At 42.8% G+C, this 26054-nt stretch overlaps 1 protein-coding gene across 1 annotated transcript in view; it reads left to right on the top strand.

The window, feature by feature from the left end:
• Positions 1-24908, top strand: part of HS3ST3A1 (heparan sulfate-glucosamine 3-sulfotransferase 3A1) — an 85771-nt gene extending 60863 nt beyond the window's left edge. Inside the window, exon 2 of the mRNA XM_061391123.1 lies at positions 22167-24908. Within this exon, the coding sequence (XP_061247107.1) occupies positions 22167-22788 (622 nt within the window). The 3' untranslated portion in view covers positions 22789-24908. The remainder of the gene's footprint in view (positions 1-22166) is intronic.
• Positions 24909-26054: the final 1146 nt, after the last annotated feature.

Genomic DNA, 26054 nt, shown 5'->3' with positions numbered 1-26054 from the left:
ACAAAGAAAGTGGAAATCAGGACGGTTGTCTGGCTCCAGGATGGCTGTAAGTGTATGGATTGTTCACCCTTGTGATTGTGGGGCTGTCAGGCAACTGTTTTCACCTTGCCCAGCATCACAAGAGGTGGGGGAAGGTGTCCAGACCTTTCCTGAAAAGCACAGTCCTTTGTAATCATTATCCAAGGCACTGAAAGAGCCCGCCTCACCTTGGGAAATTGGCAGGGGGGGTGGGCATTCTCTACTTGGGCAGCAAGGGCCCACCATGTTGTCGGAACCACCAGCCTTCACCATCCTCACTCACATCTGTGCAGCATTTGATTTTTGACATTGTTGGTCAGGACCACTTTTTAAAAGGTAGTTTTTTCCATCCCCTGTTTTGTCATTCATCAACACCAGCCTTCTCCTTCCCTGCTTTGTTCCATCAATTGTTAGCATCCTAGACTCAACCACCTGATCCTGTTTCCTTCTCAAGAAACTAACCAGGTTCTTTGTCTTTTCTTTATTCCACCCATTTTCTGCACAACTACACGGCCAGATCTTAACATCACTTTTTTCCTAGAAAGGAACAAGTATTGGAGGAAAATGGATAAAACTTCTCTTGATCTTTTGCCTTATTCTAGAGTCTTCAGTGCTGAACCCATGAGACCTAGTTCCTCCTTTCTCCCTATGAACCTCCTCACTTGTGTAACAGCTCACTTTTGACTTTACCTCTTGACTCCAGTTCCTGTCTTGACCTACTTCTCATCCATTTTCAAACACTCAGCATTTCTAGCTCATTTCAGATGTCTTTTTCAGTTTGGGCTTTCCTGGTGGCTCAGTGGTAAAGAATCTGTCTGCCAATGCAGGAGACACGGGTTTGATCCCTGGGTCAGGAAGATCCCCTGGAGAAGGAAATGGCAACCCACTCCAGTAGTCTTGCCTGGAGAATTCCATGGACAGAGGAGCCTGGAGGGCTACAGTCCATGGGGTCGCTAAGAGCTGCACATGACTTAGCATCTGAGCACACATGCACACAGGGAGCTAAGACTACCTGTGCCGTGCAGCATGGCCAAAAAATAAATAAAAAGTAAAATAAGTGCTTTTCAAAAAAAAAAAAAGAGTGCTTTCTCTTATGTGAAGCTGTCTAATAAATTCTTATCTTGTATTTCATCGTAGTCTATTCTTTTAGGTGTAGGTGGCAGTCTCCTAAAGCAGTGCTTCCCAACCAGGGATGCGTTTGCTTCCCAGAGGACACTTGTCTGGAGACATGTTTGGTTGTTGTCATGCCCCAGGGGCCTGGTGAGATGGTTCTGGCATCTAGTGGGTAGAGGCTTATTGGCTGCAATTGTTTGGGGACTTCAAGTCACCTGCTCACATCCTACAAAACACAGGGTCGCCCAGTACAAAGGATAATCTGTCCTGAAATGCCCATTGTGCCAAGGTTGAGGAACCCCTCTCTGAAGGGTTGTGTCCACAGATCTAAAAACACTTCTCTGCCAGGGTTACCAAGAAGGGGGAACACTGCCGCTAATAACACACCAAGTTTCTTCCAAGAGGAATAATAAGGACAAGTTTTGTCTTTCTGGCTAGTCTCATTTTTCCTTCCTTTAGTGCGTGGCATCCTCTTTCTTCAAGTGTGTGTCAACTAGTAAGACTTAGGTCTCCAAGGCCAGTTGGAGGTTACAGCTCTAATGAACACTCCTCCCGGTGTCCACAGAGCCTGATTCAGCACGCGGGGCGATTAGCAGGGTCAGGTTGGAACTAATGAGCTCCGAGTGCCAGTTGTGGCCATTGGAGCTTAGTGGGGCTTTGAGACCCAAAAGCCCTCGACTTCATTCTGACCAGCTTGGACTTCTATTACTTGAAAACCCAGGAGGGAGAAAACTGCTGAAATGGTAGTTTCCTCCCCATCAGGCTAATTACTTCTTTTCCCAAGATCAAGACTGTATTTGGAAGGGCTGAGACATCTGAAAGCAGAGAATATCCTGCCTACTGGGGCAAGGAAGCAAGGGCTGTTGTGTGCCCCTCAAAAGAGACGAGCGATTAGCAAAGACTCTGAAAGCAGAACACGAAGTGGAGAGACTTGGAATAGAGTCTGCAGACCCACTCGGCCAAGAAGGAGGTGGTTGTGACTGGAAATGCCAAAGCCCAGGCCTGGGAGGTGTGCCCTCTGCTCCTGAGTAGGAAGAAAAGATGCCAGTGGGACTGGAAGAGTTGAGCAGAATGCTTGAAAGGGATGGAGAATTTGGAAGGGAGCATATGATGTTGCTTTTGGGCGGCAAGTGTGAGATGGCCTCACCAAGCTGTCAGCAAACTCAGCCTAGAGGAATGTGGTTCTAGTTTTCCTATGAATAAGTGATGCATTTTATTTATCTAAATGGAAATGTGTTGCCTATTCTTGAGCATTCTTGTTTGTTTATTTTGGCTGCTCCAGGCCTCAGTGGTGGCACTTGGGATTTTAGATCTTCATTGTGGCATGTGGGATCTAGTTCCCTGACCCAGGGATCAAACCTGGGCCCCCTGCCTTGGGAGCTTGGAGTCTTAGCCACTGAACTACCAGGGAAGTCCCCAGCATGGTTAGCTGTAATCACTATGGGTTGGTTCTACAGACGTGCACTGGTTAGGAAGTATTTTAGAGGTTGCTCTGGCTCAGAGCGTAGGGTCCTGGATTTTTTTATCCTATTTAATTAGTAGTGCTCAGTCACTTCAGTTGTGTCAGACTTTTTGCGACTGTATGGACATAGCCCTCCAGGCTCCTCCATCCATGGGGATTCTCTAGGCAAGAATACAGGAGTGGGTTGCCATGCCCTCGTATGGAGGATCATCCCAACCCAGGGGTCGAACCTGCATCTCTTATGTCTCCTGCGTTGGCAAGCATGTTCTTCACCACTAGCGCCACCAGTGTTGGGCAAATTATTGTGTGTCTCCCAAGCCAGGCTTTTGTAATATTTAAATGCATGGTTGGACTGGTGTCTTATGTAAAGCTTTGTTTCTCCTTGAACTTACTATGGATTGAAGAGAACTGGTTGATAACAGAACTGTCCTGTTAGAATAATTTCTTTACGTCTTCACCCAAGCTGAATTAGAAATTAAAAGCATACCAGGGAAAGGGGACTTAATAACAAGTCAGAACTTTTGATAATGTCATATAAGAAATGAATCGCCAGTCCAGGTTTGATGCAGGATACAGGATGCTTGGGGCGAGTGCACTGGGATGACCCAGAGGGATGGTATGGGGAGGGAGGTGGAAGAGGGGTTCAGGATTGGGAACATGTAGCGGATTCTTGTTGATGTATGGCAAAACCAATAAAATATTGTAAAGTAATTAGCCTCTAATTACAATAAATAAATTAAAAAAAAAAAAGAAAAAAAGAATTATGGAGAGTGCCAACAACAATGGTATGTCAGGCAGTTCTTCATAGATCCTTTGCAGGCTTCTTAGCATTTTGAAGGCAAAAGTAGGGAGATGACAGTAAGTGACTGAATTTGATTTTTATAATGGGGTTATTTCATTATTTCCATTAAATGAAAGAGGAAGCTGAGACACCAAGAAATTAAGACACTTATGGGTCACATAATTATTAGGAAATGGAACCAGATGCTTCTAGTCCCAAACTTGACCTGTTTTCACAGTTTTTTTCCATCCAACCACTTCTAAGTTCTGTACTTCATACCAGGGGATGGTCTTCTGATACTTTGAATTTTATGGTTATTTTAAATGCCTTGAAGGCAGTTGACAGTATTTGTTGAAGCTTAATAGGAAGAACAGTCCAGCCCAATCAATGAGTTTCTAGTGCCTTGTTCTTTTTCTAGGCTTGATGAAGGTTAAACAATAACAATATCTTCTCCCAGACAGTCAGCATGAAGGGAATGAAATAACTATATACATCAGTATCTAGGTGTTTACAAAAGATCTCTCTTATTTTCATCATCTGAGAGTCCAAACTAAATCAAGCTCAAGGGGTTTGAGATATATTATTGTTGTTCAATCACTAAGTCATGTCTGATTCTTTGTGACCCCATGGATTGCAGCACGCCAGGCTCCTCTGTCCTTCACTATATCCTGGAGTTTGCTCAAATTCCTGTCCATTGAGTTGATGATGCTATCTAACCATCTCATCCTCTGTTGTCCCCTTCTCCTTTTGCTTCAATCTTTCCCAGCATCAGGGTCTTTTTCCAATGAGTTGGGTCTTCACATCTGGTGGCAAAAGTATTGGAGCTTCAGCTTTAGCATCAATCCTTCCAATGAATATTCAGGATTGATTTCCTTTAGGATTGACTGAGAGATCATATAGCAGTTGGCCATTTCTGTGGCTAAAAATAAACTCATCGCATCACCATCACATCATCAGCTTCACCATACCGAGCGCCTTCAGCTTCTTTGCTCATGTGTGCAGCATCTTGGGTAGCTCTAACGGTTTCTCATCATGGCTTTTCTCATTCCTAGGAGACACAAGCATTCTCTTGATGGCCTTACCCACCCCCAACAGGAGCCACACACATCTTTACCAAAAAATAGGCTAAAGTAAAGTTTAAGTGGCTCCTTCACTCATGTCCAGACCATCAGTGTGGCAGACAGGCACCAGTGCTGGCCATTCAAAACATTTTGCAAACCAAACCAGTGCTGTAACCATGTAGACTTCATTTTAAGACATCTGGGATTAGGGTCTATTTTCTTATTTACTCTGCTTTTGGCATTTTAGGACTGAGTTAGGGCTTCTCTGTGGCTTGGTGATAAAGAATCCATCTGCTAATGCAGGAGACATGGGTTCTATCCTTGGGCTGGAAAGATCCCACATGCCGCGGAGCAACCATGCCCATGCATCACAGCTACTGAGTCTGCGCTCTAGAGCCCGGGAGCCACAGCTACTGAAGCCCGCACACCTTAGAGCTCGTGCTTCACAACAAGAGAAGTCACCACAATGAGAAGCCCTTGCCCTGAAACTAGAGTGGAGCCCCTAGTCTGGAGAAAAGCCCTTGCAGCAATGAAGACACAGCACAGCCGTAAATAAATAAAAGTATTTTAAGAATGAATAAGTTAAGGAAGATGAGTCAAAACAGAAGGAGCAATTCTATTTCTTGGAGGGTATAGCAATACTTTTGGTGTTGGGACATGTAAGTTGATCAATAATTCCACTCACTAACCTGTTAATAGTTTGGTGAGCATCTGTCCAGATTTTTGGTAAGCCCATATTATATACCAGTACATCATGTCAGTTATTATGGCTAAAATCATGTTTCATAACATTACCACAAGACCTCAGAGACATATGGACGCTTACTTGACAAGGCTGCAGGGTTCTTCTGATCTGGGCTGGCCTGAGATTGCAGCTGGCCTTGCTCACATGTCCACGTGTCTGTGGTCAGCTGTGAGTTGACCAGATGGCTGTCTTGATCTTGCCAGGGTCTACCCACATGACTGGGGAATCAGCTGGCTGAAGGCTGGTCTTGGGTAGGCTTAGCTGGGATAATTGGGTGACTGAACTTTGTTCCGTTTATTGTCCACCCTCCAGAAGGCTCGTCCAGACATGACCTCACAGTGGTGGCCAGATAAATGAGTGGAATGTGCAGGAGGTTTTTCAAACCTCTTCTTGAAATAACTATACAACATTATACGTTGTATAATGTTATAACTATACAATGTTGATGCTCATTGACCAAAGCAAGCCACATGGCTGAACTCAGTATCCAGTCATGGGAAAATAGATTCCATGTTCATAATGAAAAAGCTGTAAAAGTCATGGCAATTGGCGAGGAGAGTGACAGGGACCAAGAATTGGGGCCATCAACACACTCAGACCAATAATGACTGAAACATCCTTTAACACACGAGTGTTTTTTTATCATCTGTTTTTACACATATGAGAAAATATCCTATCATTTTATGGCTTATACGACACTGAAGATCTTTCTTCATTTGAAACAGATACAGTTACATCTTTTTAACCTTGCACAGTGTTTTTTGGAAAGCATATACAGAGTTTTTACCCAGTCCCCTAATGATGGGCATATAAATTGTTTCCTGTTTTGGGAATTTGGGGATGGTGCTGCCGTAGACACATATTTGCATAAAGTTTTCTGTACTGACACTGATGTTTCAGTACATTGAACCTATGGAATCCCTCCTGTTTTATCCTCCAGCAAGACTGAGCCACTTGTAATTCCCTGAATGTGTCACCACCTTCTGCGCCTCCATGCTTCAAACCCTGTTTCTTCTAAAATCCTGCTTCTTGGTCCCCTTGACCGATAAGCTCTAGTGAAACCCATGAAAAAGTGAATCTGCATGTAACATCACTGGTGATTGCCTTCACCCCCACCCTGCAGGGTCTCAAGTTCATAGTGTGTGCAACTGTACTGTTATTCCAGTCTTCACGGAGGCATCACTGTATTTGTGAAGCCTTCTCTAAATCCCTTAGGCAGATCCGGTCCTTCGCTGAAAATCTAAGCACTCCTATTACAGTCATTGTCCCAAACCCCTTTGTTATTCTGTCTTTCTGTCAAGAGGGTAAGTTCTTTGAGAGCAGGGCTGCTGTCTTTCTGATTCTCATTGTTCTGTTTTCTGGTGGGGTGCTTGACCCAAGTGGACACTTGACAAAGGTTTGCAAAATAAAAATCTTACACTTGGGGTCAAAACTAAAGGTATAATAATAATTCAAAAGATCCTTACTTGTTCATTCACTTAACAAATAGTTATTGAACATGTGCAGTGAATTGGTGTTTGAAATGGGAAGATGGCAAGAATGTCAGTGTGATTTCCTGACATTAGATGGTGTTTTGAAAGACTCCTTATGTCAATATAAAGGAAATAAAATCTAAGAAAAAGGCATCTTAGTAGAAAATAATAGGCCAAAATACATAACCAGGAAATGTCTTTAGAAATAGCATTCCTAATAAATGTCTGGGAAAATGTTCACTGGCTTAAAAATAAGTATTAAACATTTAAAAATTATTTCCATATATTTATTGGCATTAATTATGCAATATTCATAATACAAGGTATAAATGAATGCATTAGAAGACATACTTTAATATATTGAAGTAGAACTGAGATATCTGAAATAATATATTAAAATTCAGAGATAAAGTTTAAATATTTTCATAGAAGACCAGTTTGCCATATGATTCAAAAACCTTTAAAATATACACACCTTCCCTTCTACTTAAAGGAAATAATCAAACATGAATGAAATGTTTAACTTTGGAAACAACCTAAGTACCCAACAGTAAGGACTTGGCTGAACGCTTCGTGGCGGTTCATATCATAGCATACTACACGGTCATTTAAATTAAGTCAGTGTGTATTTAAGGTCAGGAATTTCCTATTTATAAGTGCACAAAAGCGGTTCAGAATGGTTTACATACATAATGATCTCATTTCACAAGTGTTGCAAAGAATTGCATAGAATAGCCTTGGATGGATAGACTTCAAGATACTACATCTGAATGTAGAAGAATTTGGGGCTTCTCTAAACCAAGTTTTCTACAATGAACCTTTTCAATGTGTACATTAAATTTTTTTTTAAATTTAGTTTTTAAAAAAGGCCTTGGGGACTTCCCTGGCAGTCCAGTGGCTGAGACTCTGTGGTCCCACCGCAGGAGGTCCAGATTTGATCCCTGGTCAGGGAAGTAGCTCCCACATCCCCAAACTAAAGAACCTGAAGGCTGCAACTAAGACCCAGTGCAGTTCAAAAAAAAAAAGTCTTTTGAAAAGCTGCTGTTTTTCTCTGGGATCACACCCTGCAACCTGCAGTGGTTTGTTTCCCTGAACTGATAGGAGAGAGATTCCTTCCTGCTCCATCACACAAAGGTGGTGAGAACATGCCTGTAGCATCTCTGCCATGGACCGCCTCCCTGTGAGTCGCTTCATTTCAAAAGTCCAGTTCCTGGGGACCCTCAGGCTTGTTTGGAGTCAAAGCTTTGTCTGTCTGCCTTTTTTCTCTGTGCTGACCTCTCTGAGGCCTGGTGCATCCTCTTGGTGTGCTTAACAGGTCCCTGGACAGAACTATTCACGCATCTAAATATCCCATGCGTCTAAACATTTCCAAAGTGATAAACCAAGCTAATAAACGGTTAAACAAAATATATTCTGTTCTTCTATTTTGATAGAAGAAATATTTGAATTTGAAATACTGCTTAATAACAACAACACAAAAAACAATGATGCTTAAATCTATTGTTTTTATGTGTCTGAAAGTTTAGGCAAAATACCAGAGGTAACTCGATTTAATTGTTATTGCTCAGTTGGATCTATGGATGGACCAGCGATGTGTGGGTGAGTAATGAATGGAAACACACACACATCATGAGCAATTACATCTTCTGCAGTACAATTCATTTCTCATGCTTCATTTCAGCAAAATACTAATTACATTACCATCAAGATTTTTATGATAATTTTGTTCTGGTGGCAATAATGACCTAAAGCAGGGGTCGGCAGACATTTTCTGAAAAGGTCAAGATCATAAATAGTTTAGACTCTGCAGGCCATCTGGTCTCTGTCACAAGTACTCAACCTGCCGTCCAAGTTCAGAATCAGCCACAGACTCTCCGTAAGCAAAGGACCTGGCTCTGTGTTCGCTATTCGCTACTGAGACAAATAGCTGGATTTGACCCACAGGCTGCCTGGTCCCTGTTGCAGCCATGATTTTCTCCTCCGGGGCCGCACAGGTGGCAACCTTGTCAATGGAGTGGATCTGTGGACCCTCACTGATCACTCTCCCGAACTTAGTTTTGTCCATTTGCCTCACTTCACAATGATACCATGATTTTGGAGATTGGTCTCATCTCACCAGAGTGAGATTATTTTGGAAGTTCTCTCAGTGAGACAGAACATAGGTCATTTTTTGTAGCTCAAACCCAGGGAAGCTGATGGCAGGTCCTGATGGCACATTTTAGAAAGAACATCCAGGGAGGCCAGGGCTCCAGACCCTGAAAAATCACAGCTTCACGTTGATTTTTCCTGCTTTGAACTTTAAAGGCAGAGCTTTCTATGGTGTGGCTCAGTGGTAAAGAATCTGCCTGCCAATGGAGGAAACACAGGTTTGATCACTGGTCTAGAAAGATCCCACATGCCAAGGAGTAACTAAGCCCATGTGCCATGACTACTGAACCTGTGCTCGAGAGCCCACATGCCACAATTACTGAGCCCATGTGCTGCAACTACTGAAGTCCGAGCGCCCTAGTGCTCCGCAACAAGAGACACACTGCAACTAGAGAAAGCCCACGCACAGCAGTGAAGACCCAGAGCAGCCCAAAATACACACAAATAAATAAATAAACTTTGCAGGCATATTGCTGAGCACCCACTCTGTGTCCAGAACCTAACAAACAGAAATCAAGGAAACCAAAACCAACAACAACAAAAAATGCATCCTTATCCAAATGTAACAAAGAGGCTTTCTAAAATGTCAAGGTTTTTCTTATCCTGCCCCCATGTGTCTCGGCTGCTCTACTGTCCTTAGATCGTCAATTTCAAGCCACGAAAGCACATTTCTTGCGTTATCTGTAGTGGCACGTATGCGAAGGGCTGATAATTCCAGGCTGATGAGAGGATCCGTCTGCAGCCGCACAGAAGCTGACAGCCCTCAGACCAGTCATTTATAAAAGCCTGTCTGGAGCCAAAATGAGCTGAACTGGGGGTGTGCATGGCTCTGGCCATGGCTGCAGCCCTCGCTGTGGCCGCAGAGCTAGGAGAGCTGCCCCACCCTCAGCCCCCGCCCTGCCCGCCCCATGAGGAATTCCATGTCTCCTCTGGATGGTTGATCTTGGAACATGGTTAAAAGTACCAGATAGGATGAAGAACAGCCCTTCCTTTCATTCAGGCTCGTGTTTAATGCATCATTCCTGCCTCAAAAGGACCACAAGGGAATTTCCTCTGCAGGGATGAACTTTATTGTTTAGGGAGTTGAAACCTCAGCATGGTCAAACCCAGAGCTCACTGTCTTTCTAGAATTTGAGAAGAATTTTGAATCATGGAGACAACAGTGAACCAGGGCTCAGGTGAGCAGGGTCTAAGCCAAGCCTTGGGTCCACCTAGCTTTGGGTTTTTTCAAAGGTTCCTGCCTCTGTGAAATCATGAGGCTGGGTCGGGGGGTTGCTTTGATACTCCCTCCAGTTATCCCTCAGTGATGCTGCCCCCACAAGAGCGCAGTCTACCTACTTCCTTTTCTCCAGCTCATTTTTTTGTTGTTATTTTTTGTTTTTACTGTATATTGGAATATGGTTGGGGGCTTCCCTGGTGATACAAGAGGTAAAGAATCCACCTACAATGCTGGAGACGCAGGAGACCAGGGTTCAATCCCTGGATGAGGAAGATCCCCTGGAGGAGGGCATGGCAGCCCACTCCAGTATTCTTGCCTGGAGAATCCAGTGGACAGAGGAGCCTGGTGGGGTACAGTCCAGAGGGTCCCAAAGAGTTGGACACAACTGAAGCAAGTTAGTATGCTTCAGGGCTAAGATATACAGATGCATATGTATATATCTAAAAGTCTGTATTGATATATAGTTGATTCACAATGTTGTACTAATTTCTGCTATCCAGCAGAGTGACTCAGTTATACATACATGTATTCTTTTCCATTATGGTTTATCATGGGGCACTGAATACAGTCCCTGTGCTATACAGCAGGACCTTGCTGTCCATCCATTTGGAGAGATTGTATTTTGACTCTCTTCTTGCAGGCATGTTTCCCCTGGGTTACAGTCCAAAGGGTTGTAAAGAGTTGGACACGACTGACACAACTGAGCACACACTCAGAGTATAGCTGATTTACAATATTGTGTTCGTTTCAGGTATACAGCAAAATGACTCATACACATATATCTATTCATTTTCAAATTCTTTTCCCATGTAGGTTATTACAGAATATTGAGTATAGTTCCCTGTGCTCTACAGTAGGTCCTTGCTGATTATCTATTTTATATATAGTAGGCGTTGTATGTTACTCCCAAACACCTAATTTATCCCTCTTCCCCCAACCTTTCCCCTTTGGCAGCCATAAGTTTGTTTTCTATGTCTGTGAGTATGCTTCTGTTTATAAATAAGTTCATCATTTTCTTTAGAGTCCACATATAAGTGATATCAAATTGTATTTGTCTTTATCTGACTTTCTTCAGCTTATTCTTGATCTCTCTGTCTTTCTGTAATCTTTCTCTCTCACACACAAACTTCTAAGAGTTTATAAATATTATTTAGGCTCTAGATCCTAATTTAATTTCAGTTTATCTCTGTTTTCTATCAGCTCAGTTCAGTTCAGTTGCTCAGTCGTGTCCAACTCTTTGCGACCCCACGGACTGCAGCACACCAGGCTTCCCTGTCCATCACCAACTCCCAGAGTTACTCAAACTCATGTCCTTCGAGTCAGTGATGCCATCCAACCATCTCATCCTCTGTCACCCCTTCTCCTTCCGCCTTCAATCTTTCCCAGCACCAGGGTCTTTTCCAGTGAGTCAGTTCTTTTCAATAACTCCAACTCCAATACTGTTTTCTATTGTCATTTTTTATAACTGGATTTAGAAACATTAAGACATTTCTGTTGTTCAGTCACTAAATCGTGTCCAACTCCTTGTGACCCCATGGACTACAGCATGCCAGGCTTCCCTTCCTTCACTGTCTCCCTTAGTGTTGAAACCTGTGACCTGGACAGAATAATGATCATCCCTCCCTAGCTTGATGCATAAAGAACACCAGATGTCCAGAGATAGATCCACTGTGGACAGGTGGAAAGTCCCTATCTTTTCCCAGGTCCTCTCTTAGACTCTGGTTGTCTTTATAGATTCTGCCCCTATTATTAGGTGGTCTGTTCAGTCTAGCTTTTAATGGGGTTAGGGCCTTCTTTCTGGGTATTCTTTGATGTTTTGAGAGGACTTTGGGAGAGGTACCTCAGTTCCCAAGATCCAGACACCATTTTAAAACAGAGTTTGGGGGACTTCCCTGGTGTCTAGTGGTTAAGACTTCATCTTCCAATGCAGGAGTGTGAGTTCGATCTCTGGTCTGCTAGCTGAGGTCCCACATGCCTCGCGGCCAAAAAACCAGAACCAAAACAGGAGCAATGTTGTAATGTTCAATAAAGACATTAAAAATGGATCACATAAAAAAAACCTTTAAAAATAAATAAAAATAAAACAGAGTTTGGGATGCTGTAAACGAGGTTAGAAAGGATATTTTCAGTCTTATGAACACATGAGTTTCCCAGTGAAGTAAACTTAGAAGGAGAAAATAAGAGGGTGGAGCAATGAGCCTTGTAAGATACTGGTCTATTTTTGTATTTCCTAAGAGTCCATAGATGAGAAAAATTATAGAATTGCTTGGGAAACTCTGAGATCCCACACAGACATCAAGGATTATGGACTGAATTTATGATCCCAGATAACCCTTGCCTCTTCCCCTTCAGGACTGCCCTTCTCCATGACCTGGATCCAGATGTATTTTCTGCCCTTTCATGAGGCTCCCCCACATCATCAACCAAGAATCCTTGACTTCATTCTCCTCCCCTGCAGTGCCAAGGAACATTGTGTTGCTTTCTTGAAATAAGCTAGTTTCCTTTGTCCATAAGCCCGCAGAGAATGAAAACCATCTCTTTCTGTCTCTTTACTTGATTGTTCAGATGTTTAGAAGGAATACTGGCTTTCAGGGCACTGGGAAATGTATCCGCCTTTAAGTCTGATGCTTGGATATCTTGACGACAGTTTGCTTATCAGATTTGCACATTGAGATTCGGTCAGTGTGGGAGCCGGTTCCAAAACCATATATCTTCCTTTCCTACAGAAGCCAACTCAAAAAAATCAGCAAAAGGGAGTTTTCTTTCCAGCCTCAGAAGGCATGTTTGGAGTGGAGGTCCACATAACGCCAGCAGGAAAAGAAATATTGCCATAGCTGCCCTTGGCCCAGGGGACACAGGCCCGGCAGCACGGGGGTTACCCTGCTTCCTCTGCTCCCAGCTCACGCCATCGGGGGCCCCCCTGGGAACCACCTTCATTCCATGGCCATGAAAAGAGCATGTTTTCCCTAGAATTTCCTGCTGCCGGAGGTTTCCAGAAACAGACACACAGTTCTGTTTGGCTGCAGAGACTAAAAGAGAAAAAAAAAATGTATGTGTACATGGGCCAGATTTATTTATTTCTCAAGGTAAATTACCTTTGCCTTACAACTCAGGTCCTTCCCCTACAGAAGAAAGCCTTTGAAAAACAGGCAGTGTCTGCGGCCTGTTTGCAAGATTCCAGACAGAATGATTCACGCTCTTGAGGTGGACAGGGAAGTAGTGCCTGTAATATTCCCTCATTGTGACAGAAGGTCAGCGATGGATCTGCCATCTGCCAACAGACCCCTGCCCAGGTCGCCTGCCCAGGTCCAGGAAGGTGGAAGGAGCGTGTGCTTTGGGGCAGAATGGACCTGGATTTTCATTCTGTCCCTTTCACTCACGTATTACCTCTCTGAGCCCATTTCCTCCTCTGAGAAATTATGCCAGTAATTCTAGCTTTTCACTGTTGTGAGATGCAGGAAAGAATATATCAGATTTCGTTCTATGGTAAATGCTAAGTACGGGTTCCTTTGCTTCTGTCTTCATCATGTTCTTCCTAAGACACTTGGAATTGAATTCTTGACTGTCCTGTGCCTGTTATTGGTCTGTTATTGGTAATTCCTGACTGTCCTTTTCTGTGGATTTCACTTTCTAGCAGTGACATCTTGTTTTGATGTTTTGACCACAGAGGATGAGTGGTGAAGAGATGTGTCTCCTTTGGGACTTCCCTGGTTCCCAGGGTTTGGTCCCTGGTCAGGGAACTAAGATTCCACATGCTGCATGGTACAGCCAAAAAAAAAGCGGATACAGAGATGGGTCTCCTTTGACCCTGCCTTCCTGAAGGCAGCAAGATTACTCAGCTGGTGGATGGGCTAGTTGGTCTTTCTGCTGCCTCCAGGCACCAGGGAGATGCCAAGACAGCCTTCATCTGAACCAGCCTCAGCACTTTGCCTTGGTGTCTGTTACTGGAGCTGCATTCTTTTCAACCTCATTGATTCTTAAATCAATTCTGTTGATGCCAAGTTGTCCTGCTTAATAATCTGCAAAAATCTTTTTATTTGATTGGTAGTCACACATCAGAAGAGATCAGCAAGTGTGAGGCTGGGTGGAACTTTCAACCTAACAGGTTACTAATGAGTTAAAGCCCTGAACATACGTGGAACCTTAGAGCTGGGATGGCCTCTGAGACATGGGGGACGGTGGTCGTATTTTGCTGATGAAGAAACCAAGGCCCAGAGAACTTAAGTGATCCACTTAAGGTCACATAGCTTTTAACATCAGAATCCAAGCTGAATCCACACTTCTATTCCCAGTTTTGAGTTTCCTATGAAACTCCATTTTCTTCATGGAGATGTATGACCCATCTGAGCCATGTTTTAGGATAAAAGCAATCATATGTTGTCTTTTGTCTCCATTAGAATTCTTAGGCAGAAATCTTTTTTTTTTTCCCTCATGTGAAAGATTCTTTAGTATCTTCTATTTATGCATCATATAAATTAAGTGATGTATTTCTTCCAATAGTTATTTTTTAAATAAAAATAAGGACTGTAGCAATGGTCTTATTTTTTTTTAACTTTTTTTTAGTATAGCCAATTAACAAACAATATTTTGACAGTTTCAGGTGACCCTCAAAGGGACTCAGCCATCCATACACATGCATTCTCCCGCAAACCCTCCCATCCAGGAGGCCATATAACATTGAGCAGAGTTTCTTTTGCTATGCAGTACAACTGCATTTTTGTTTTGCGATCTGTTTGGGAGGCTTTTTTAAAGTAAAATTTCTATCATTTTCCACCTGTAAAGCTTTGGGATCTTCTTTGAAAATGTCTCCTCTGTTCGCTCCATAAATCAGTTGTGTGGCCCCCTGTGTATGCCTCCCATCAGTATTCCTCCCTTTCTCACCGCCTTTTTCTTCCTCACTATCAGCCCCTAACCCAGGTCTTCAGCTCCTCAAGCTGGGATCACACTGGAAGAGCCTCCCCAGATATATCTAACTACCTGCAGGGCTTTCCTGATCCATCCTGACTTGTACGCTGACTCAGATTTAATCTCTCACTGATGTTAATCACACCCTCCCCTTTTCAGTCTAATTTCACGCAGCTCCCCTGTTTCAAACAGACAAATTCCTTCATCTGTGTTCAATTTGGGCCTTTCAGCCTCTTCACAGCCACCCTATGGGGTAACTTTCTTACGTTATCAGGGTCTGCATCCATCCAACTGGCTCCATCCAAGTCACCTTCTGCATGTCCTTTTCCTATCGCTCTTGTCTGCTGACTTTTCTCTTATCCTGTGAGACAGGGATAACCTGGCCACAGGCACGGGGAGGACCATCCATCACCTCCCATAGACAACCATGGTAGCTTGGACCTGCTGCTTTTCCTGCCTAAATCTCAGCTTCTTCCTCCGAAAAACTGGGAGCATAATGTCTAGCTTATCTTACAGGAGAAAACCATTGATAAATGTTTTGCAAGCATACCACATTCTTCAACTATCTCTGTGCTTGTGTCCATACAGTAGAGACACATCCTCCATGACACTGAACTCCTAGGCGCTTATAAGTGCTGGGAGAATCTCATTTGGGACAGAGGTCAGGCAGCTCCTGTTCTGATAACTTACCCGGGGTGAGGGGCAAGGGGTCCCTGGGAGGACCACTGGTTCCTAGAGATGGGAGCTCAAACCTTGTCCCTTTATTTACTAAACTTCCACAAATTGGAGATGTAGTTGGTTTAGCAAATGCCCTTTTTTATAAATTATTTACTTGTTTTTGGCTGTGCTGGGTCTTCAGTGCTGCACGGGCTTTTCTCTAGTTGCAGCGAGCAGGGGCTACTCTCTAGTTGCCATGCGTGGACTTCTCATTGCACTGGCTTCTCTTACTGTGGAGCACCGGCTCCAGGGTACAGGCCGCAGTGGTTGTGGTGCAACGAGCTTAGCTTCTCTGTGGCATGAGGGATCTTCCCAGACCAGGGATTGAACCCTTGTCGTCTGCATTTGCAGGCAGATTCTCTACCACTGAGCCACCCAAGAAGTCTCGCAAATGCCCTTCTTGAAATCCGTGTGTTCCTTGGAGAACTGTAGAAAATTGGTCCATTTATTTTTATATGTGCTATAAGTTTTTATTGAAGTATAACACCGTTCAGCAAAGGCCTCAGATCCTAGGATCCGACTCAGTGATGTTTCACAGGGTGGATACACTCACGTCACCAGCACCCAGATCCTGCACTGGGGTATTCCTGACCTTCCAGAAGCCCCTGTGGCCTCTTTCAGTCACTAATCCTCCCCCCACCAAAGGCAACAGCTGAGCTGACATCTAACACTAGAGGTGGGTTTTGCCTGTTTTTGAGCTTTTTATAGGAGAAATCATCTAGTGTATACGTTTTTGTAACTGGCTATCTAATTCATTTCTATCGATACAATTTGATGTCTTTGTCTTCTGGGTGAGTTCTTTTTTTAAAGAAATCAGGATAAAATAGACATAACATTTGCCATCTTAGCCATTTTTAACTGACCATTTTAGCTGACCATTTCCCAGGTCAGTAGCAGTAAGTACATTTACATTGCTAAGTGATCACTCTCCTGAACTCTTTTCATCTTGCAAGACTAAAATCCCCATTAAAGACAAACTCCCCCTCCCCCTGCCCCCAGCCCTGGCAATCACTGTTCTACTTTGTGAATTCGGCTCCTCTAGGGACCTCATACAAGTGGGATCATAGTCTGTATCCTTCTGAGCCTGGCTTATTTCACTCAGCATAAAGGCCTCAAAGCCCATCCATGTTGCAGCAGGTGTCAGAATTCTGTTCCCTTTTAAAGGCTGCGTAATACTCCACAGTATGGCTAAATCATGTTTTGTCTGCCCACTCAGCCTTCTGTGGACACTTGTGTTGCTTCTACTCTTTGGCTATGGTGAATTCTTTTTTTCTTTGGGGACAAAGAAAAAAGTGTGCCACGCACCTGGTAATAATCCTTCATTTGTTTGTGAAACTCCTTATTCTTGTGAAACTCCTTCTTCTCCTTGACATCTTCAGGAGAAAACAAATAAGCATCTCTAATTTTTCTTTATAATTCTAGTTTCTACCCTTTTATCCTACCCATTTCTACTATAAAATGTCTGCAAATTATTTTCACTCCTGCAAAGTGAATGGAACAGCCAATCCTATTTGCCTGGAAACTAAGGCGTCCTAGGACCCACTCTGTCCGTTGCTCACTGGAATTTCTCACCCTGAACCCCAGCTTGTCTGGTCTTTAGACAAACCCACATGTCTTCTCATTGCACTCACCTCTATGCTCCCCTCACTTGCCCAGTGTTTCCGAGAAGCTCTCATCGTGCTCAGGTGGCCCTTCCAACGTGTGTCCCAGGCTGAGCCCTTACACAGAACAGTCATAGTACATGCTTCACTAGGGTAAGGAAGGAAGATGTCCAAATTCGCCTAACCTCTTTGAAATACTATATTCCAACATATATGTGCAGTTTGTTTTGTGTGATAAAGGAGCTCTTTTCTGAGCATTAAAATTCAAGTTGCAATAAGGAAACGAATCTAAGAATTTAAAAGGGAGATGGCTATTTAAAGAATTCTGAGATGAGTTGTGACTGCAGCCATGAAATTAAAAGACGCTTACTCCTTGGAAGAAAAGTTATGACCAACCTAGATAGCATATTCAAAAGCAGAGACATTACTTTGCCAACAAAGGTCCATCTAGTCAAGACTATGGTTTTTCCAGTGGGCATGTATGGATGTGAGAGTTGGACTGTGAGGAAAGCTGAGTGCCGAAGAACTGATGCTTTTGAACTGTGGTGTTGGAGAAGACTCTTGAGAGTCCCTTGGACTGCAAGGAGATCCAACCAGTCCATTCTGAAGGAGATCAGCCCTGGGATTTCTTTGGAAGGAATGATGCTAAAGCTAAAACTCCAGTACTTTGGCCACCTCATGCGAAGAGTTGACTCATTGGAAAAGACTCTGATGCTAGGAGGGATTGGGGGCAGGAGGAGAAGGGGATGACAGAGGATGAGATGGCTGGATGGCATCACTGACTCGATGGACATGAGTTTGAGTGAACTCTGGGAGATGGTGATGGACAGAGAGGCCTGGCGTGCTGCGATTCATGGGGTCACAAAGAGTCGGACACGACTGAGCGACTGAACTGAACTGAGATGAGTCCTTTTACAAAGCAACAATTCTCAGCAATATAAGCCTCATCAAGGATTTACTTGCACTTGCATTTCTTCCTTTATGAAGAAAGAAGGTAGCAGGCAGCCCCTAGTTCACTCGGACTCCCCATCCCATCCACTTCCCTCATCCTGAAGATGACAGTAATTAATGTGTTTTTCCTCTGAAATCCTATTTTAGCTGTTTCCTCTTCAAACTCCTCCTACTTTGGATAGCTCTTTTCCTACCCTATCAAGATAATTTAAAATAGCATTTCTTTTTTTCAGGGATATGGGTAATATTTCCTCTGGGCTGGCACAATCTATGACTTTAATCTCTGCTGACAGGCCGCTGGGGAGTCTACTTCTCCCCAGGGCCGGAGGGCAGGAAGACTGAGATTGCCCACCAGCAGCTCCCATCTGAAGGGTGTTATCTCTATTCTACTGGCAAAATACGAGGTCGAGTGGTTAAAGGTCAGAGATGATAGGAAAGGAGGCAAGAATGCTGACTCTTGTAAAAAAAATCTTGGAATACTCCTCATCATTTCAGTGGTGTCTGATGTGTGCTTTTTTACAGTCCAGAACTTTTTCACACATTTGATCCAATTTTCTTCCCTGAGATAGTCCAACAGTTTCTGTATAGATCTCCTGGCTCATCTTATAAAAGTGTAACTTAGCTTCCAAAGTAGTTTGGTCTAGCCGACTTCTCAGTTCCATGAAGGGGATATATGTGTGTGTGTGTGTGTGTGTGTGTGCTGTTTTTGTTGTTGTTTAGTTGTTAAGTCCTGTCCAACTCTTTTGTGACCCTATGGACTGTACCCCTCCATTCTCTTCTGTCCATGGGCTTTCCCAGGCGAGAATACTGGAGTGGGTTGCCCTTCCCTTCTCCAGGGGATCTTCCTGACCCAGGGGTTGAACCCAAGTCTCCTGCATTACAGGCAGATTCTTTACTGCTGACCCTTGAGGGAGGCCCATACATGTGTGTATATGTGTAACGAATCCACAGATTTTGTCACTGTGAATATGTATGCATACACACGTATGTAGTGACAAAATCTGGATTTTGTGTGGCCCCAGCATTACACAGGCAGTCAACCGTCTGTGTCTCCCTTGTGTCAACACAGACCTCCCTGGTCTTTGCTTTTTCTTACCCAGACCTTCAGCTATGTCTAAGAAATGGGGGATGGGGGCACAGTTAAAAGTTCTGAAAAAGGAATTGCAGATATCTTAAATCAACAAGGAAAAAAGCAAGAGGAATCAGATATCTAATTATCATTTCTCCTCCAAAAGAAAAGTAAGGATAAGCTGACTAAAATATCAAAGAAAGCAAATTGTGAGGAGATCTGTATTATTAAACTAAGCCAGCATCAGTGGCTTATTGCCACGAATGTTGAAGAATTTGTGCCAGGTATAAATGCACATGGCAACAGATTGTTTGTGAAGCAATTGACATGATGTCTGAGATAAACGTCAAAGTAATTCATTTAGGGTGGTGGGGGAGTTGACATAGAGGGTTAGGGAGGAAATGAAATTGGCAGTCAGTTGCTTTTTGAAGCTGGATGTAAGTTACGTGAGATGTATGTTATAGTACTCTCTACTTTGGGGTATATTTGAAATTTTTCATAATATACAATTAGCAAATACACAGGAGGAATAAAATTATAGGAAATCAAACAAAAGCAGACACATGTAACACACAGTGCATTTTTTACTACAAAGGTGAAATAGAAATTAATAATTATGAATGAAACCAGCAAGTCAACCATCAGAATTTAATAAAAGTAAAATCAATCCTAATGCCTGGACCAAAAAGAAAAAGTATCAAGTGCAATTACTAAATATTTGTGAAGTTATGCAAATGACCAACAGTGCATGTTGAAGTTTGGGGAATTTGACCAAGTCTGTACTTAAAGGGAAAACAGTAACTTCAAAATGTTTTTATTACTTGAGAGAAATTATAATAAATGAACTAAACATTCAGTTAATTAAATTGGAAGAGCAAAGCATGAATAGAAAAAGAATAAATGTCATTAAAAAAGTAAAATGCAAATAAGTAAATTTGAAAAGTCATCTACCAAACTAGAAAGAAAGGCAGGAAAAAAACTCCACAAAATTATAGTTGAGATAGGGCATAAAACTTCAACTACTCAACTGGGTGATTTTTAGAAAAATATTAATTGACAAAATTCACTGAAGATGAAGCAGATCATTACAAAAAAAACAATAACCACAGGAGAAACTGTAAATGTATTTGAAGATTCTAGTCCCTTTCTTATCCTCAACCCTTAAAAGCACCAGTATTAGATGACTTTGGGCTTCCCAGGTGGCGCTAGTGGTAAAGAACCTGCCTGCCAGCGCATGAGACAGAAGACTTGGGTTCGATCCCTGGGTTAGGAAGATCCCAGGGATCCAGGATTCTTGCCTGGAAAATCCCCTGGACAGAGGAGCCTGGTGGGCTACAGTCCATGGGGTCACAAAAGAGCTGGACATGACTTAGCCACTAAACAACAACATACAGATACCTATTTCAAATCTATGATAAATAGTGGATTTAATGGCAGTACACTTTTGGAAAAATACATAGGTTTTATTTCACCTGCTTGTACTTTTGGACTGGCTCTGAAACCCATCCTTTCTCATGCTTAAACTAGGTAGCAATCTCTCCAACAGGACTCCAACAGGAATTTTTTTTTCCCCCCACATGACAAGTGATTCTAACATTTGTCATGAAGAATAAACAGACAAGAATCATCAAGAATATTTTGAACAACAGAGTCAGAATTTACTTTGATGTACATGAAAATATATTACCATAACACGATAGTAACTTAACATGACAGTTGGGCCAACAGAGAGAGGGACCACGATATTTAAACTATTATAACGGTGGCATTTCAAATTATTAGATGATAAAAGATGAATTATTTGATGTTTGTTATGGGAAAGTTCAGGAATTATAAAGAGAAATATTTTGTGTGCTACACAATGATATTATGTTGATTATAATTTATTTGTTTACAAGAAAACCACAAAAAGGGCTCAGGGTGTTTTAACACCATCTCACTGCTGTATAATTGTGTTTATTACAATATTCTAATTCACCTAAAAGAATTTGATCAAGGTTATTTTCTTACCGCCTTGTGGGTTGATGATTATAAAAAAATTACATTGCACTTATTTTGTGCCAGGCACTTTTGTAAGCTATCGAGGTATATTAATACCTTTAATATTATACAACATCAAAACAACCATAGGAGGTTAAAATAGTATTATTATTTCCCATAAAGTACATCCGCGAGCAACTAGGGATGCAGAGTGTCTGTGCAGCTTCTCCGAGGTCACAGTCACATACCTAGTAAGGGCAGCAATTGGTACTTCAACTCAGGCCGCCTGGCTCTGGGTGCATAAGACTTCTGCTCTCCTAGAAAGAAGCTCACGGAGTCTATTAGGGGAAGGCACTCAGGCTCCTGGATCTAATGTGCCTTTCTGCTCCACTCAGGGACCTGAGGTTCTCATGGCAGATGTTCAGAGCCCTCTAAAAGCTGGATAGGGCAGAAAATAAGGGAGAGTTGACACCAGAAGAGGATCTCAGAGAATGCTGAATCCTATTCCTTCTCCTCTAAACTAAGGTGCCTTCACATCTTAGGTGGATAGAGGATATCTGATCTCCAAGCTTCAGAGGGACGTTCCTGTACCTCTCAGCTCTAAAATTCGGCTTGCATTTTTTCATGTTTCTACAACTGTAATTAGATGGTGCCAGGATTAAAAGTGTTGACATTGCAGCCTGATGCTCTATGATGACCTAGAGGGGTGGGATAGGGGGACGGGTGCGATGAAGGGGCGGGTGGGAGGGAGGGGGTATGTGTATACCTATAGCTGATTCACGCTGTTGTACACTAGGAATTTACACAACATTGTATAGCAATTAACCTCCCATTAACAATCAATATTTTTAAAGTGTTGACTTGGAGACGTGTGGCCAAAGAGCTGTGACCTCTGACCCGCCCTGGTCTGTTTGCTCCGCGCAGGGACCTGATGCCGAGGACCCTGGACGGCCAGATCACCATGGAGAAGACGCCCAGCTACTTCGTGACGCGCGAGGCGCCCGCGCGCATCTCGGCCATGTCCAAGGACACCAAGCTCCTGGTGGTGGTGCGGGACCCGGTGACCCGGGCCGTGTCGGACTACACGCAGACGCTCTCCAAGCGGCCCGACATCCCCAGCTTCGAGAGCCTGGCCTTCCGGAACCGCTCGGCGGGCCTGGTGGACCGCTCGTGGAGCGCCATCCAGATCGGCCTGTACGCGGAGCATCTGGAGCGCTGGCTGCGCCACTTCCCCGCCCGCCAGATGCTCTTCGTGAGCGGTGAGCGCCTGGTGCGCGACCCGGCCGGCGAGCTGGGCCGCGTGCAGGACTTCCTGGGCCTCAAGCGCATCATCTCGGACAAGCACTTCTACTTCAACCAGACCAAGGGCTTCCCCTGCCTCAAGAAGGCGGAGGGCAGCGGCCGCCCCCACTGCCTGGGCAAGACCAAGGGCAGACCCCACCCCGAGATCGATGTGCAGGTGCTGCGGCAGCTGCGGGATTTCTACCGGCCCTTCAACCGCAAGTTCTACCAGATGACGGGCCACGACTTCGGCTGGGACGGATGAACTTATAATTTAAAAAGAAAAAAGAAAATATCAGAAGATAATATATTTTTTTACCAATCGGTAGAGAAGAAGCAGTTTAATATTTGCGCTGCCGATATTTGTTTCAGTATTTTTTTTTTTTTCATGAATGTTAAAGAGATTGTTCTCCTCTCCACCCTCACTGGCATGAACAACCAACCGCAAAGGTTTCGGAAAAAAAAGAGGAAATCTGCACGAATCTCCATTTTCCATCTTTATTTTATGTTTTACGTTCACCGTTATGAAGTATGAGTGTCAGTTACCATTAAAACTTTCAAGAAATCCCTGAGAGTATAGCTCACTCTCTTTTTTTAACACAGGCCAGATAAAACTGATCTCTCTCCTGATGTTTTTCTCCCTTTACTTTTGTTCCTGTGCCACTTTTTCTTAAACCTTTTCCCGATTAATAATTCTGTACGGTTACCCATCACTTCTCGGATATCACAGTGTTTTCAACTACATCTTTCTTGATCCTTATACTCAGCTGTGATTTAACAACAGAACAGGAAGGCTATTATCCCCATTTTACAGATAAAGAAACTGAGTATCAGGGAGGTTAAGTAATGTATCTTACCGCCAGATGGTGGACCCTTGACAAAACTCCATCTTCCACTTATTCCCTGCTTTGTGCCACTCTTCCCAGGGAGAATGGGAAAGGCACAGACATCCTTTAGAAATGCTTGGCTAGTTTGGGGAGGGTTTCCTGTTGCTTTTGAGTTCTAGGCAAGCCTTATGGCGCTCAAACATCTTACACAGTTGTGCTCAAGGAAACTACTCTGTCCTGGACACAATGTCTTTTAAGAGGCAATCTTGGCTTGCTAGAGCACCCCAAGAGGTAGAAATCCCAACTGAATTGAAGTGAGGGGAATTACTGGATTGTTGCATGGAGAACAAGGTGGCTGCTCACACTAGGAGCAGGACAAGCTGTGGTAGGGGCAGAATTTACCTATTCTTGTTTTGATTACCTTATTTTTTTTCTTAAAAACCCACTTCAGTAAGAGTTTGCAAATATCAACCTCAGTTTTTAACCTCTTTTTTTAAACAAAGTCTGCCTCTGTTATAACATCTTATTTCTAACCTTGGAGCTAGTACTAAAAAAAAAACAATCATCTTATTTACAAGGCCCTCAGTTTTTTATGGGTGGAGGGAGGGCTGTCACTTTGTCACTTTATTTTTTCCCATTTCCTCTTTATACCAATTATAATATAATATTCATTAATATTTGGAAAATACTCTAAGAACTGCCGATATGGGTAGAACAGTGATTTTTTTTTTCTATTCTCCCATCTGTTTCTGCCTGTTCCCCATTTAAATAGCTCAAATAAATCAATAGTTTATTAAGAGTGTTCCTTTCCTCTCTGAGTGGGCATTAACCAGATTAGCATTAATGGGAATTAAATTGGTTTAGAGAAGAGCACATATGCACAAACTATATAAAACATTTATAATTAGTCTGTCAGCAACATTTTATTACAGGTTTAAACCCAAGAGGAAAATGTCTCCAATCTCATGGAAGTTTTCCATGTCTGCTAAAACATAAAGGACCAGACACTCCAGTATTCTAAAACAGTATTCTTTTTTCTTCTCAGTTTTGTCAATCAAAAGAACGTAACATTGTTTTAAAATATGAGGTTTTATTGTGCATTTGACAGAGATGCTATTATTGAGTGAATTATGTATTTCTTGAGAAGTCTAACACGGGATTAAAATGAAGGAAAAAAAACAAGTTTCTAGGTATCCTATTCTTGCTTTAAATCTCTGGATTTATTTATTAATTCTCTTTTATGGGGGTTAAGTAGACCCCAAATCCAGGTCCCCTTTCCCAACTGATCTCCTTCCCTTCTGCACCCTCAACTTCCTGACGCTACAGCCTGTTTTTTTTTTTTTCTACTTGAATCATGACTACCAGCAATAAGAAATTCATTTTACACTCTTTTCATCTTTTCTCTTATGTCTGTGCTTCTGATTCTCTCATAAGCATTTGCTTGGCCTCACCCAAAGGTGGCTCGCACAAGTAAACAAGCACATCTAACAACTGTATTCAGCAGCCTTCATCTTTTTGTGTTAAGAAATAATAAAAGAACAGAATTGAGTGCAAAGAACTTCTTCTTGCATGTAGATGTTTTGTTTTCTCATGTGACTTTTTAAATGGATGACTACAGAACATTCCAGGAAAACCTTCTAAGATTTCATAAGAATGGTAGACGTTCTTTATCCTAACCAAGTGTATGAATATCTCAGGTCAGTGTACCCCAGAATAGGAATTTTCCATTTCTGCCTTTATGTGATATTTCCCCTTGCTGTGTGTGGACTTGGACTCAGATTTCTTTTGTCCATTTGGCTACATCACATAAGAAATAGGCTGTGCTCTTGATTTGAGCCTCTTAGTCACCCTTCCTCCAAGCTGTCTGCTCCACAATCATGTCCACTGACCTCCTGCTCTCCTCTCAGATGTAGAGAACAACCAGAGGTCTGCAGCTTCATTCTGAATCATTTGCTTTTGAGGCCATGCCTACAGTGTATAAATTCTTCTGATTAGTAAGAAATTCTAAGAGAAATAAATTTTAGTCTATTGACTAGAGATCAATAAGCTTCTAGAGAATGGATATTTATTATTTCTGGAGTATTAATCCCACTCCAATTATCTTATTTTCAAAGATCCTCAAAGTTAGAGTAAACCGTGACAGTGATCAGGATTAAATCCCCATTTGGCACTTGAATCCTTTCTTCTGCTGGTTGTGCAGGGGTTTAAAACACTGATGTGTCTATCAATTAACTTGATTTTTGCAGTTGTAAAGAGGAAAAGTGAAAGTGAAGTTGCTCAGTCGTGTCCAACTCTTAGTGACCTCATGGATTACAGCCTACCAGGCTCCTCTGTCCATGGAATTTTCCAGGCAAGAGTACTGGAGTGGGTTGCCATTTCCTTCTCCAGGGGATCTTCCCGACCCAGGGATTGAACCCAGGTCTCCCGCGTTGCAGGCAGATACTTTATCATCTGAGCCACCAGGAAAGCTGGCTGGTAAGGAGGATACGTTTCTTCCAAACACTTCCATCCTGTCAGCTGAGACCTGCCAAATCTGGTACCTATGCAGATAAGCAGCATTTAATATGTGAATAAATAAAATCTGCCTGTACAGCAATAATATAATAGTTTATATGAATGTAGCAGATTACCCTTAAAGGCATCTTTTCTCCTTAAATCAACACCTATTTCCACTCACATTCAGTCATTGTACAGATGAGAAAAC

This window comes from Bos javanicus, chromosome 19, assembly GCF_032452875.1.
Source record: "Bos javanicus breed banteng chromosome 19, ARS-OSU_banteng_1.0, whole genome shotgun sequence".
Lineage (NCBI taxonomy): Eukaryota > Metazoa > Chordata > Mammalia > Artiodactyla > Bovidae > Bos > Bos javanicus.
Note: the sequence above shows the minus strand (reverse complement) of the source record. Positions and strands in the feature narration are given on the sequence as shown.